Source organism: Rousettus aegyptiacus, unplaced genomic scaffold, assembly GCF_014176215.1.
Source record: "Rousettus aegyptiacus isolate mRouAeg1 unplaced genomic scaffold, mRouAeg1.p scaffold_m13_p_6, whole genome shotgun sequence".
Taxonomy (NCBI): Eukaryota; Metazoa; Chordata; class Mammalia; order Chiroptera; family Pteropodidae; genus Rousettus; species Rousettus aegyptiacus.
In genome coordinates, this window is record NW_023416309.1 from 79,968,241 (window position 1) to 79,983,362 (window position 15,122).

The 15,122-nt window shown below is 48.5% G+C and overlaps 1 protein-coding gene across 16 annotated transcripts in view; it reads left to right on the forward strand.

Moving 5' to 3' along the window:
- Positions 1 to 15,122, forward strand: part of MYO18A (myosin XVIIIA) — an 89,944-nt gene continuing 74,822 nt past the window's right edge. For 11 of the 16 annotated variants that reach the window (XM_036222072.1, XM_036222073.1, XM_036222074.1 and 8 more), the window contains exons 1-2: positions 1 to 139; positions 8,900 to 9,980. In XM_036222072.1, the coding sequence (XP_036077965.1) occupies positions 8,982 to 9,980 (999 nt within the window). In that variant the 5' untranslated portion in view covers positions 1 to 139; positions 8,900 to 8,981. Of the gene's footprint in view, positions 140 to 8,899; positions 9,981 to 15,122 lie in introns of those variants that run through there. The other 5 variants (XM_036222075.1, XM_036222076.1, XM_016139019.2 and 2 more) reach the window with 1 other exon arrangement.

Sequence of the window (15,122 nt, forward strand, 5' to 3'; positions counted from 1 at the left end):
GCTCGCGCGGCGGCGGGGGGGCGGCGCTGCGCTTCGCGGCGCTGAGCTGCGCTGCGCTCTGCTCTAGCCCGGACCGGGCCGGGGCCGCTGGATGCCGTGTCTCAGCTTCTGCTGCCTGCCGGGCGGGCTCCGGCGGCTGGTGAGTGCGGGATGGCGGGGGCTGCCGCTCGGTGGCGAGCCGGGTCCGGCGGGGCGGCGGGGCCGGTTTGGGCTGCGAAGGCAGGCGGGCGGCGGGGCCCGCCTGCTCCTCCTCCTTCCCTGTCCCCTGGAAGCAGCGGCCCGGACTCCCGGCTCCGGTGCCCGGCCGCGCCGCGGACTTCGGCGCCCGGGAGTGGGGTCAGATCAGCAGGGGCTGGGAGGGGGAGCTTCGGCCCCTTTTGCCAGCCCGGGGAACGCAAGGAGGCAGGGCAGGGTGGCCTTCGGTTTGGGGGAATTTGGGGATTGGGGGAGCCCAGTTGGCCCTGAGCTGCGGGGTGGAGGCTGCAGCCTCGGGGTAGGGGGCTTCTCGGGGCCAGGCCCAGGGCCGCCCAGACAGACCGACCCACGGAGGCTCTGAGAGAGGCTGCGGGGAAGGCGAGCACCTCCACCGAGCCCTTTATCCCTCCCAGCGGCCTTCACCCTTTCACTGCCAGGCCGACAGCGGGCTCCTCTCAAAGGAGCAGCTGCTAGACAGCTGGCCAAACAATGGAGACCCCGCTTCCACAAGCCCCCTCCCCTTGGGACAAGAAGATGGGGGTGGTGATGAATGGTAGGCTTTTGAGATTCTTCAGTGCAGGCGGTCCCCTGTGACTGGCTACTCACCTCACCTTTCCCTGCAAAGGGGTGGGGTGTGTGTGGGAAGGTCGGACAGCCTGCCCCAGGCCTCTGGGAGAGACTACCCTGACACCCCGCCCTGATAACCTGTCATGCCAGTAGTTTCGCCAATGGGAACGGAAGGTGGTAAGGTTAGCTGTCCCCCACCTCATGTTGGGGGTTGCTGCTTGGTACCAAGCCTAGTGAGCAGTGGGTCATGTTCCTGGCTGAGCTAAGGCCTACAGGGACACACCACACTTTGGGGCTTTGTTGTAGGGGTGAGGAGGTGTTGCCCTGGTGCAAGGCACATATATCCTGCTGATTAGTTAGAAATACTGCCAGCCAGAATGAGCTGGGGGGTCGGTGTGGTGGGGGAAGGCAGCCAGTTTGTTTTTTAAGCAGTGCTCCTTTTGCCTGGTTTGGCATGTGTTTGGCAACCTCCTCATGGTTTGCATTTGTGTAGGGAGGTCTAGGATGATGCTTCCTAGGGGGAGCTCTCCTAGTGACTTCCTGCTTGCAGATGGTCCCCCAAAATTATGTGATTCCCTCCTCGCTTCACCTTACCAATGATTAGGTCTGGTTTGCTGGTTTACGTGGGTTTGTTTTGACTTTTGAGTGCCTGGCATGTCTGTGGCTTGAGGAGGCCTTGTAAATCCTCCCATGGAGAGTGAACTGTGTGAAATATATATCCATTGGGCCATGCTGGAAGGGAGGGAAGGATGTCCAGGTAGCTAAGAGCAAGATCACCTTAGCAAGACACTGACTCTAAAAGTTCAAGCTGCTTTTCCATGTACTTACCAGGTCTGGAGCCCTTTTCTTGGACAGGTTGGTATCCTGTTGTCATGGCAATTGACCCAGCCTTTCCTAAGGGTCCCCCACCCTTTAGGTTCAGGGGCTATTTTCTATTTGTGGATATTGAAAGTTGCTCTCCTGAGGTCTGTGGCTTCCTGGCAGACCTTGCTGGCTCTTTGTCAATGGCCTGCCACCTCTTCAGCTTCCGCTCTGACTTTTTGTAATGAGGGCTTTCCAGGAAACATCCTCCTGGTTGCTGGACATGACTGGTTATATATATCCTTGGGTGGAGGTATGCTTGTCCATTTGGGGTTGTGAACATTTGGGCTGCTGCCTCAATTCCAGGAAGACAGTATGGGAAACTATTATGCTGGGGGTTTAGAGGAATGAGAAGGGTAGGAGGTGGGGGTGAAAGGTGGGGGTGGTGGGGGGTAGAATGCTGATGGTCACTTCTTTTGGGAGCTTTGAACTTTGAACAGTTGATGACCTGGTGCCAGGCAGCTCTGACTATCTAGTTTGTTTACTCTTTCCTGATCTGGCTTAGGTGCCAGGGTGTGTGCCTAAGGGTTTCCTTCCATGCCCCAGGCTCTCCTCAGATGCCCTCTCATGGATTATGCCCTTCCTTACTCCTGCCTGGTCCCTCAACCTGACTCTCTGGCAGCCTGGGCTGCCAGCCTATTGCCTGGAGCCTCATTCGCTGACCCAGCTTGAGGCTCATTGTGTCTTCAGAAGTTGGGCCTGAAAACTCCAGGGTCCCCCAGAGGCAAGTACTTAAAGGTAGACTGGGTGGGACAGAGCTGAGATTTGTGTGAAAGGGAGAATCCACCCTACTTGGGTGGAGCAGGGAGTTGTTGGAACTCAGGAAGCCTTGATCCAGACTTGGTGTGTCACAGGTCTCCAGGGCGGCAGTTGCTATTCTTGCTCCTTCAGACCAAAGGTCTGTCTGTCCCCAACCAGACCTCCCTCACCTGGAGTGGACACCACAGACTGGAACCAGAGCATCCATGTGAACAGAGTCCTGTTGGTGACCCTGGGCCCCAGGCCTTGTCCCAGGTCTCTCCTGGGCATGGTGGGAAAAGCTGAGGTCATTTAAAGGTTTGAGGGGATATAAGAGGGCCCAACCCACTCTGTGCTAAGATTAACAGGTTCCCCCAGATTTTAAGTTGGGGACTGGTTAGAGTTTATAAGTTCTGCTTTGGGTCAGTTCCCAGGGTACTTTAAGATCTGCCCACTGCACCTCACCCCCATCACCATTTTTTGAGGTGGACTGAATTAGAGAGTGGGGTGGTATAGTGGTAGGAGCTGGGTTGGAGGGTGGGGAGCAGATCTGGAAAGCCTCCAGTCCTGCCCCCACCTTATTTTCTTGCCCTTTCTCTGGAGATAGGAATTGTGTGGCTTATAAATTATCCGCATTCCTTTGACATTTCAAATAGCTTACAGTCGGGCAGCAGTTTAAATTGTGGACTGATGATTTTACAGGGCCCAGGGCTCTTTCTCTTTGCCAGGTACTTTATCGTCACTTACAAGGGATTATTTTTATTATTCTCTGATATTCAGAGATATTGGGTGATGGGCTCAAGGTCACACAGCAAGTCAGAGGCAGAGCAGAATTAGAACCTGCAGTTTGTGGTTGAGCAGAATACCTCTCCAGCAAAAGCAAGGGCTTGGGGCCAAGTCTGAACTCTCAGGCGCATGGAGATTTTATAGTTGAAATAGCTGAGGCCTAGAGAGGGGTCGGGACTTGCTCAAGGTCATACAGAAAGTGGGGGTGGAGGTGAGTAGTGTTAGCTGGGTTTAGCGCCCAGCGGACTGCTGCAGGCTCCGCAGAAGACCTAGGAGGTGCACCTGGAGGACCTGGCTGCTGGCACCTCTCCCGCTCCCATTTCTCCCGGGGCCTGCGGAATCGCTGCGTTCCGGGAGAGACGGTATCGCAGCGGGAGGCGCCTCGGAGCTGCGGCTGCGCGCGGCCCGCTGCCTGAAAACGCTGGGGGCGGGTGGTTCCCCGCACGGCGGCGGGTGGGGAAGGGAGCCGCGAGCCGGCGGCGGGCCGGCTGATGTCATGTGAGAAGCGTGCAGTCTAAGTGAGGGAGCACACCTGGAGCCAGATAAGCTCCGTGTGACCTGGCAGTGAGTCACGAGTTGCTGCGGAGCTCAGCAGACCTGCCGGGAAGAAGCTCGGCAGCAGCGGCAGCGGCGGGGATAGGAGCCACCCTGCGTTGCTCCGGCTGGAGCCGTGAAGCTGGGCCAGGTGTCTGTCCTGTGAGCCCCACCCGGCCGCTTTTTCAGTCCTCGGTGTGGGCCAGCTCTGAGATAAAGGCCTCAAGGCTGTAGGAAACGGCCGCTCAGGGAGGTCAGAGGCCAAGAGAGAGAGGCCAGCTCTCTTGGGAAAGTATTTCCTTTGCATTTATTTATGAGTGTGGTCTGGAGTGGGGGGTGGGGAGTGGGGGGGACTGACCCTTTTAAGTATCCACCCACAGCAGACAAATCTAGGCGCCCTTGTCTTGGGACTCTAATATTATAGTTTCCATTTCCTGGGATTTCTACTTTGCCAGATGCAGGGTGACCCATTTAAATCTGTCCCCACTTAAAGCAACAATGAGAAGATCCGAGTCCCCCCAAGTCACTGAAGCTTTTTCCAGGCATGAGAGGGCATTCTTTGAACTTAACATTGTAAGCCCTGTTTACAACTTTAATGCTAAACGAATTGCTTACTACTTTGTCAAACCTTTTTTCTTTCTCTTTATTTTTTAAAACAATCTTTACAATCCCAAAAGTAACATGTGCTGAAAAAAAGATTTAATTCAAAGGAAGTATACTAGGTAGAAAGGTAGTGTTACTTCTCTTTGCCTCTACTCCACAGAAGATAACCATGGACAAATTTTTTGTAATGGAGCTTTCTGGACTACTAGTTATATACATTTTATATATTGTATATAGCTTAATATATTATGTTACATAAATATAATTTATATAAATATTAAAAGTATTTTTTTCTATAGGAAATAAATAATGTGCAGAAAAGTAGAAGAAAAATTACATGTAATTCCACTATCTAAATCCCTTAGGCTTAAACACACATGTACACACACCAACTATCTAAATATTCTCATTGTAAAAATTTAAAACAATATAGGTAAAACACTAGTTTGCTTTGACCCTTCTGAAGTTCCTCTCTCTGTCCCAGATTGTATATACAATTTTTATGCATATATGAATATTATACATAATGTGCATGTATGTATATGCATACCTATACATATAGTTTTTTAAATTTTAATAAAAATATATATTATCTAGCAACTTACATTTTTCACTTAATAATATAGCATTGACTCTTCCCAGGTCAGTACACACAAATCTATCTCATTCTTTTAAATAACTAACAAGTTCTATAATTTAGCTATTCCCCTAGTGAAGGCCATTTATATTGACAGAATTTTGCTATTACAAACTATGCTGCAAAAATTAGCCATGTTTATTGTATAAATATACCTATAGATAGGTGTCCTATCAGAGGAATTGCCCAGCCAAAGAATATGTATACTGAAATATTTTCATAGGTACCACCAACTTGCCCTTCTTATGCCAATTGATACTCCTACCACCATGTATGAGATACCCTGCTTCCCATCTTCTAATTGATTGATGTTATTAACCTTGGTAGGTTTTACTAAACTGCTAAGTGAACAGTAGTATACCTCTTTTATTTCACATGTCTGTGAATATTACCGAGGCTGAATAGCTGTTTGTATTTGTTGGCCATTTGTATTTCTGCATCAATGAATTGCTTGTCCTTATTCTGGCAATAGCTTTAATGGGCCTCTGGACTTGATCCAGTGTGATCCAGCTTGGCCATGTGCTCATTGGATTACCTTCACTTCTTTGGACTTTACTTTCTATATACAAAGGTCCTATCCAGCATTAAGATTTTTGTCTAGACTTATTTTAGTCACACTTGTGCTGACAGTCATTTGAGTACTTTACTATCCTCTCTACCAACTCATTTAGATGATAAGAATGTGCCTTGCTACTATTGGGTACCATTCTTGAGGGCTTACTTTGGGCTAGGTGTTATATGAAGGGCTTATATACATATTTCATTTAATTCCCATTGTCTTATGTGGTAGATACTATTATCTCCATTTTACAAAGGAGAAAACAGAGGCACAGAGGCCTTAAGTGACTTACCAATGTTGTATAACTATTAACTCAGATTTGTTTCCAAATTTGTTACCTGACATCTGCAACCTTAGCTTTTTCATTAGTTTTAGTTATGTCATATCCCTTGCATCTAATAGGTGCTTGATAGATACATATTTTTTCTAATATTTTATCATAAAGCTCTGCACATATTTAGAAAAGTTAAAGAATTTTATAGTGAACAACCTCCTACCTCCTGGATTCTACCATTAACACTTTACTATCCTTTGCTTTATCACATATTTATTCCTCGACCCATCCATCAAGCCAGCTTACATTTGTGATGCATCTTAAAGTAAATCACAGACATCAGTATACTTTGCTCCAAATACTTTAGCATACATATCATTAACTAGAGTTCAGTATTTATTTATAGTTCTTTTTTTCTTTTGGGTGAATATTTCACACAATGAAATGCACAAATCTTATGTGTATGATTTAATGAACTGTTGACCAATGTATACACCTGTCAATCCAAACCCCCTATCAACATGAGCATCACCCCAGGAAGTTCCCTCATGCCCTTCCTCAGGCAATCCCCACCCCTACTTCCCAGAGGTAACTACAGTTCTAATTTTTTTTTTTACTTTTTAACCCTAGGTTAGTTTCACCTATACTAGAACTTTGTATAGATAGTACCATACAGTATGAACTCTTTTGTCAAAGAATTCTTTTACTGTCACTTGACATAATGTTTTTGAGATTCATTCCTGTTATGTATATCAGTAATTGCTTCCCTTTTTTGCTGAATAGTATTCCATTGTATGAATATGTAAATTGTTTCTCCTCTTAATAAACTGATAGATACCTATTTGAGTTGAATGGTCCTTGCCCTCAAAATGCTTTCTGTCTTAGAGTGATAAAGCAGTTGAATTGACTGAGTCAATTGTACTTTGCTTTGATTTTTGAAGATAGTAGGGTCAAGATGATTTAGGTACATCCCCTACTTTGTATAGATATTCTAATTTACGTGTATACTTTTCCTCCACTTAAAATTAGGAAAGGCCTCTTGGAGTAGGGTGAGGGGAGAAAGGCAGAGAAGGTCAGAAAAACTGTAAGTGACCTTCACTGAAGAGGTTAAGAGATGAAGGAGAGGTGGGTAGGAACTGCAGCATGGAATGGAGAGTGGGGAGGTGGCGATGTTGTTGCTGAAGACTTTGGACCTGAGAACAAGAGATGCTGGAAAGTCCAAGGTCTACAAAAATGTGACAGAACCCAGATCTCTAAGGAATTGAGAACAGAGGAGAGCATAGGAGGAGCAGCTGCAGCTGCATTGCCAGTCTGACCCTGGAAGGGGAGGCTGCAGGTAGCTCCAGACATGTGGCACAGGGGAGAACCCAGGCCACCGCCAGGCCTGGCAATCGTAAGGACGACTGTGGGGAAGGGGTGCCTTGTGAGCTTTGTAGATAACAGTAGTGAGCTCTGTAGATAACAGTAGCAAGATGGGCGATGAGGGAAGGGCTGAAATGGATTCAGTCTCCAAAGGCCCCAGGGTTGGGAAGAGAGGGGTGACTTTGGCAGAAAGTTAATAACTAACCTGTGTCCACAAGAGACTTAGATATTTGGAATTTTAGAGCTAGAAGAGACCTAGATTATCTAGCAAAGTGACAGGCTCAAGGTCCCCTGGCTATTTGTTGGCAGAATCAGGTCTAGGTACCAAATCTCGTAACATTTCCAGCCAGCACTATCCCTTGTGCAGCTGTCGTGACCGTTGTTCTGCCTGTCTTGATAGTGAGGGCAAGCCGTTGCTGAGACAGGGTTTTATATGAAATTACTCCTCAGGGACCTTTTCAGCCCTAACATTCTAGAATTCTGGGGCCCGTTTTCCGTTGATATTGATCAAATATCTAGCCCCTAGGAAAGAGTCAGGATTGGGTAAGGATTGCTTAGTTGTGGGGGTTGGGTATACAGAGGGGAGAGGGATCTCCAGGGCCTTGCAATAGGTCATCATTGGAAGGATTAAGCCTGTAGGTCCTGTGTCTGGAAATCAGAGGAGGAGGCCTTTATGGAGAGTAAAAAAAATTACATTTAGTTTCTAATTAGGTGGTATGGCCTACTTCTACTTCTTGTTCCCTGATGGTTAGAGTAAGAAAGGCTCTCTCACCTCCACTCCCACCAGGTTTTTCTTAGTCCTGACCCCAATCAGGTGTTCATAGGGGTGGGAGTAGGTTAACTCCATAGACTCACGTGCCCTGGAGCTGGGTTTTTCTTTCTGGCTTCTATATTTAGGTGTTGCTCTGGGGAAAAGGATGTGAGTTTTTCAGGATCCTGTTTATCCAGCAGACCCCACCCACCTCTATTCCCACCTCACAGCTGTCTGTCCTCTCTGTTCAGTCTGGAACTTCCACTTCCCTCCCTGCTGCACTTTGGATGCCCAGGCCCTAGAAAGAAAACAATATTTGCTATTGAATCCTGGCATTGCCACTTATTAGATATATGACAACAAACGTGTGCTTAATTTTCTGAGCCCTGTTTTCTCATTTGTAAAGATAATGATGCCTACCTTGAAGGGATGCTGTGAAGTTCAAATGAAGTAGTTTGTATAAAGTGCTTGGCATTATGCCTGGCAAGTGGTAGTCATTAAATAAGTATTGGTTCTTTGAGGTCTTCTGTCAAGCAGTGGCTAAGGCTGCTGCACTAGGGATAATAGGCTTAGGAAGGAGCCCAGTAGCATGTGATGTCTGTTGCCTTTAGGGACATTGGTTGTGGGGAGGTGGTGGTACAGAGCCCCTCTCCTTTTTCCCTTGTATTTGAATCTTAAGTCCCAAGTTGGTTTGATGGCATCCTCTTGCTAGGAGGTTAGATCTCCCAGATGCCACCTCCATGAACACCTAAGCTTGAGTCTATCAGGAATCATGGAAATGAGAGACTTTGGACTTTAGAACCTTATTTAAACCTCAAGTTTCCTTATTTGTAAAATGGGGGTAATAATAGACTTCCTCATAAGCAATGTTATGACTCTTAGCTTAACTGAGACAGTATTGTGTAAAGCAGAGCACCTGGCACATAGCTAGCACTTGGTGAGGGAGAGTTATGCTCAGTAGTTCGCCATGTCTGGATGGGAAATGCTGGAGGAAGCTCCAAATAATCTTCCTCTCTCTCTGTCTTTCTGCAGCAGCAAGGTGGGGCACAAAGGCCCTGTGCTAAGCACACATAATCCTCTGGGGGTTGCCACCCCTAAAAACATCATCCCTACCATGTTTAACCTAATGAAGAGAGACAAGGACAAAGATGGCGGGCGGAAAGAGAAGAAGGAGAAAAAAGAGAAGAAGGAGCGGATGTCAGCGGCAGAGCTGCAGAGCCTAGAGGAGATGAGCCTGCGACGTGGTTTCTTCAACCTGAACCGCTCCTCCAAGCGTGAATCTAAGATGCGCCTGGAAATCTCCAACCCCATCCCCATTAAGGTGGCTAGCGGCTCGGACCTACATCTGACGGACATTGACTCCGACAGCAACAGGGGCAGCATCATCCTAGACTCCGGCCACCTCAGCACAGCCAGCTCCAGCGATGACCTCAAGGGCGAAGAAGGCAGTTTTCGTGGTTCTGTGCTGCAGCGGGCAGCCAAGTTCGGCTCCCTGGCCAAGCAGAACTCACAGATGATTGTCAAGCGCTTCTCTTTCTCCCAGCGTAGCAGGGATGAGAGTGCTTCCGAGACCTCCACCCCCTCAGAGCACTCTGCTGCCCCATCTCCACAGGTGGAGGTGAGGACTCTAGAAGGACAGCTGGTGCAGCATCCTGGCTCAGGCCTCCCTCGACCAGGGCCCCGGTCCCGAGTCCCTGAGCTGGTGACTAAAAGGTTTCCAGCTGACCTGCGCTTGCCTCCAGTGGTGCCCCTGCCACCGCCTGCCCTCCGGGAACTGGAGCTGCAACGACGGCCCACTGGAGACTTTGGCTTCTCCCTGAGGCGCACAACCATGCTGGATCGGGGCGCTGAGGGCCAGGTCTATCGGAGGGTGGTTCACTTTGCTGAGCCTGGTGCGGGCACCAAGGACCTTGCCTTGGGGCTGGTGCCAGGTGATCGTCTGGTGGAGATTAATGGCAACAACGTGGAGAGCAAGTCCAGGGATGAGATTGTGGAGATGATCCGGCAGTCCGGGGACAGCGTGCGACTCAAAGTGCAACCCATCCCAGAGCTCAGCGAGTTGAGCCGGAGCTGGCTGCGGAGTAGCGAGGGACCCCGCAGGGAGCCAGCTGATGTGAGTGTTTCCCTGGGCAGCTGGGGGTGAGCAGGGTTGGGGATTGCTGGCATCTCCTACACTTGTACTTACGTAGATGATTAGAGTACCCAAGAGCTGCAATCTAGTGAGTGTATGAACGGTGAAGCTGAGCCACTCCTTGGGCTACAGGGACCACTTACCTGGCTTGTGGGAAGGAGTAACCTTACTGGAGGTGAGACATGATCATACAGGCTTCATGATACAAGGGTGCGTTAGGGGTTTGGGCACCATTATTCCTGAGCCCTAAATTGGGGCGTGGAGGCTAACATGTGCCATTCCAGATAGGAGAGACAGTCTTTACCACTAGTCAACTGGTACTGGAACTAAAATATAGAATTTCCATATTATTTAGGTATTGGAGGTACCATAGAACATCTGGGATATATAGCTGCTTTGGTAGCTTCTAGGGACATGGCCTCAGGCCTCCTCTTACCCCTGAGTGAGTGAAGAGTTGAATACCAGGCAAGGTTACAAAGATAGCAGGGGCTGGATTATGAAAGACCTTGTCAGTCATGGTAGGAGTTTAAGTTTTATCCCAGTGAAATGGGACCATTATAGGATTTGAAGCAGGGAATGACTAGGTTTGATATATAAAAATCACCCAAGCTCTAAGAGTTTTATTACCTCTCCTAGAAGAAGAAAAAGCGTGGCCCTGGAAAAGCAACAGAGATTAAGCCTACAGAGATAGTGTCACCTGACTATCTCTGAGACACTAACTATTGTCCTGCCTATGCAAAAGAGCAGTGGAAGGGGGTGACATAGGAGCAGAAGAGATTTAAATTAGGAGCATCTATCAGATTTAGCAGATATCTGTTTGTTTACCAAGGACCAACTGAATTTAACTCCTGAAAAGATGGTCTCTAGGGGGATGGACATCTCTAACCCTAGATGCCTTTTGGTAGGGTGGCTAGATATCAGTTTGGAATGTTCTGCCTGGAGACAGTACATGAAGGACAAGTTGGCCTCTGGCCATGCCTCTCTCCCAGCTGTGTCTTTTAGGACTGTCTACATCTGGTCCCTGAAGACTGACCAGTGCACAGTCTGGCCAGGACCTTTCAGCACTAAGTGACCAGTCAGCTGTGTCCAAGTCAGAAGTGGGAGGAAATGCTAAGGAAGCAGGCAGGGTCCCGGTCTTAGCTTTCTCCCGGGGAGGGGAAGTGGCTACTCAGATGGTTGCTCAGCCTAGCAGCAGATCAGGCCTGGAGGGCCTGGGAGCAGCAGGGTCAGACTCTGTCAGGAAGCGCTGGAATTGGGTTCCAGACCTTCCTTTACCCTGGAGCTGGTGGGGTCAGGCAGCTTTGCTAGTCAGGAAGGGGCAGTGAGTGGGAGGGAGCTTGTGGTGGAATTCAGGGAAGAACCTGGATACATCTTTCAGAAACATATTGAGCACCTACCATGTTAGCCACCAGGCTAGACTGAACTCAGGGAACCACAGTTTAGAGGGAATGTGGTCTTTATCTCAGAATCAAAGACCATACTATGTTGCCATGTCTATCTACTTTCTCCCAGGCTACTATTGCTTTCAACGGATGGAATTTTTTTCTCCTTAAAGAATGAATTCCTTAGGGGATTGTTGCCAGCTCCCTGCTGAACCACAGCACAGGCCTCTGTGGGGCTTAGGGCCTGGCATCACAGATGCTGCTTAGTTTTCTCTTTATAGCACAGGGATCATCCTGGCATCTCACATTTCCCAGCCACTCTCCTTCCCAACTAGCTGCAACTACCCCATCCCTGGGGAAGTGAATGGTTTAGCTTTAGAGGTCCGGATGGATCGCACCTCATGTCTGGTATCTCAGAAATGCCGGCTTACTCTCGCCCCATTAGGCAAGCCCAGCTGGTACCCAGAAGACTTTTTCCCCCGGCTGGGCATCCAACAGGGGACACAGTAGGAAAGCCCCATGTTCATATGTCTCCTAGAGCCATCTGACAGGACAATAAGAAGCACAGGGCTGAGAGAAGTCCCTTATCTTTTCTTACCTGGGTAGGTGGTAGGGACTCATGCCACAGCAGAGAGGAGCAGCATTCCAGCTTCCTGGGACAGACCCCAGAGCCAGTGTGGGAGTGCTGCAGCCTCTTCTGAGGCTCTCATCCTCTATCTCCTCCTCTTCTCACTCCTACTCCTGCTCCTTTTCTTGGCAGTAGTCCTAATCCCAGTTCCACGCCAAGAAAAGAGTCTTCACGCCTCCTCCAGACTCCTGGGTAGGGTACCCTGACAACTCTAGCCCCACAGGAACAGCCCTGGTGGCCACCCTGCCATTCAGGCCATCCATCAACTGTGTCCACACATTGCCTGTCCCCAGGGAGCTCTGAGGGAGCCGGCTAGCCATCTGTTCCCTTTCTGCACACAGATGGGGGCCAGGCCCCATGGCGCCTGTCCATGGCCTGTTCAGAAGGCCCCAGGGAGAGACAGTCCCTTAGGTTTCCTTCTCACATGGTGTGTGTCCAGAATGCTTGGCTCACACCTTGTTTGTGTATCCCTGTAGCTTCTAGACAGGGCTTCATTGGGAGTAGGAGTGGGCCACAGTAGTAGTATAGACTTAGGGCCTGGTAGAAATCACTCAGCAGGCCTGAGAGAAGCAACACTTCTTCTGCCATCTATTCTTCTACTTACCTACCTATTAAATAAACATTTACTCAGCACTTACTGTGTGCTAGGTCCTGGGATTCCCGGGATGCAGCAGTGAGCAGCACATAATCTCAGCCCCAAGGAGAGAGATGGTCAAGTAGCAGACAATAATAATGCCATTTGAGAAGCTCAGTTACAGAGTCCAGTATAGGGTCTTAGGGAGCCCAGAAGAGGGACTTCAAGTACAGTCTTTAGAATGAGTCAAGGAGCTGACATTTGGATAGGAGATGAGTATAGGAAAGGCAGGAAAGAAAATCACTGTATTGGACACATGTCAAGGCCTAGAGGTTCAAGAGAGAATGGCACATTTGGGGAATAAGGCTGGGGGACAGTATATAGGGGACAGTACTGAGAGAAGTGAGCAGGGACCAACCAGGTCATGAAGGCCCTTGCAAGTCATGTTAGGGAATGTAAACTTGAACTTAAGGGCAATGTAGCAGTTTGATCAGGGAGTAATAGGGATAGATTTTACAAAATCTCTCTGGCTGCTTATGGAGCATGCTTTCAGGTGCAGCAAGGGTAGCTGTTGGTGGAATAGTGAGAGAGCTATTGTAGTACTTTCTTGTATAATGAATGGAGGCCTGAACTTAAGTGGACGCATTGGAGATGGAGAGAGGTATCAGAGGTGAGCAACTAAGGCAGGCTCTGGAGTCTTGGTGACCAACTAGTGTGAGGGAAGGAAGGGAGGAGAGGTCAAGTGTGATTGCCAAGTTTTGGGGAAGTTGCTAAGTTCTTTCAGGGAAAGTGTTTTGGGGTCATTTGTTTTTAGATCAATTACTCTTAAATTTTCTAAAGGCAAAGAGTTATATGAGGCTGATGAGATTAATGGAGGTATTGGTAAAGATGAGGATCTTAAAACCCTAGTTGGGTCAAAATTCTTCTGTCCAGTTCCATGAGTCTGGGTGAGAAAGTCAATGCCTACTGAGAAGGAGTAGAGGCCAGGTGGAGACTAGGGTCCGGGAGAAAGGAGAGCCGCTCCCTTAGTTTGTATCCTCAGCAGGTTCATTGTGGGGGCCAAGTGGATTGTCTAGGAATGTAGGATGTTTCTGCTGACCTCAGAAAAGCCCACCTGGCTAATCCCTGCCAAAATGTGATTGTCCTGCTGCCAAGAGCCAGACAAGCTAGCTGGCCTTCATGGGAGCCCTACCCAGAAAGCCCTGCTTCTCTGAGCTTTTGAGGATAGGGTGGGAGGGGAGAGGTGGGAGTTTAAAGGAAGGCCTACCTCCCGCTCTCTCCAGCTGTCGGGCGTTTGCCAGAGATCTGTAATACAGTTTCTTCTCCATTGGACCTTGGGGTTTGCCCACCAATGTAGTGCTGTGAAGTTAGTTCATTAAGAGTTTATTATATCTAAACCAACTTCACACTCAGGAGAACCTAGAAGAGGGAGTGTTATGGTAGAAAGAGCATAGACTGTGGAACAGAAAGACCTGTGTTTGAGTTTTACTAAAGTGACCAAACTTTTCTGACCCTCCGTTTACTCATTCCCTTATACATTTAATAAAGTCTGTTAAAGAACCAAGTGCTCACTGTACTGGGCACTGGGGGATAAATTAATAAAATAGTATCTTTCCTTAAGGAAGCATAAACCTAAGTAAAGAAAGGTGACCGTGAACCATAACTGCTGTCACAGAAGTCTGTACAGGTAAATAGTGGGTGGGAAGGAGGAAAGGGCCTGTGCCACCTAAGGAGAGGCCTCTTAGAGGATATGACCCTTGATCTCTATAAATGGGCCTTATTCTCTCTTCCCAGAATATGAGAAGATGAAATCGGAGAAAAATGCATACCCAGCCAACTCCCTGCAGTTTTCTCTGAGGAGAATAAGATTGGAGCTAAAGGGAAACTTGGCTTTTATTCTGTATTCTATATTTTGTGGGTCTGTATTTAAGGTAAACATGTTTATGTATTAGATGAGATCACTTATGTAGACTTTGGCAGGTAGTAAATTAGTATCTTTCCCTCTGCCCAGACTCTAAAGTCATCCAGGGAAGGTAATTTTGCAGCCTCCTTAATTAATCCATCCCAGTGCTCTCTTATCCTTTTTCCTGGTAAGGCTTTCTTTCCAGTGGGAATTCCTGATGCTTCTGTCCAAACACTTTCGCTCTAGCTCTGAAAGATAGCCAGCTGAAGGGAGAGACGGGACACTGGGTGCTTCTTAGCTTTTTTCAGCTTCTTGGAGTCCAGCTTCTCAGGTCTGCAGGCATGGACATCAGTGGCCCTACAGAAGGCTGGCCAGTCAGGGGCCCCTTTGCTATAGTGGAAGCCCTGGATCCCTCAGCAGAAACTGTATGAGCCTCATCACCCTTGTCCCCAGGACCCTTGGGTGGTGTCAGGAATGAGGCCTGCAGGATTCCAAGAAGACCCTAGAAATTGCAGGTCTGCCGTGCCAGTGCTGAGTGATGGGCTTTCTCTGGGGCTTTTGCCGGTGCTGACACGGCTGGGTGCTACCTGGGCTGTGCGCTAGAATGCTTCTATCCCTAATGTTACAGCAAATGATC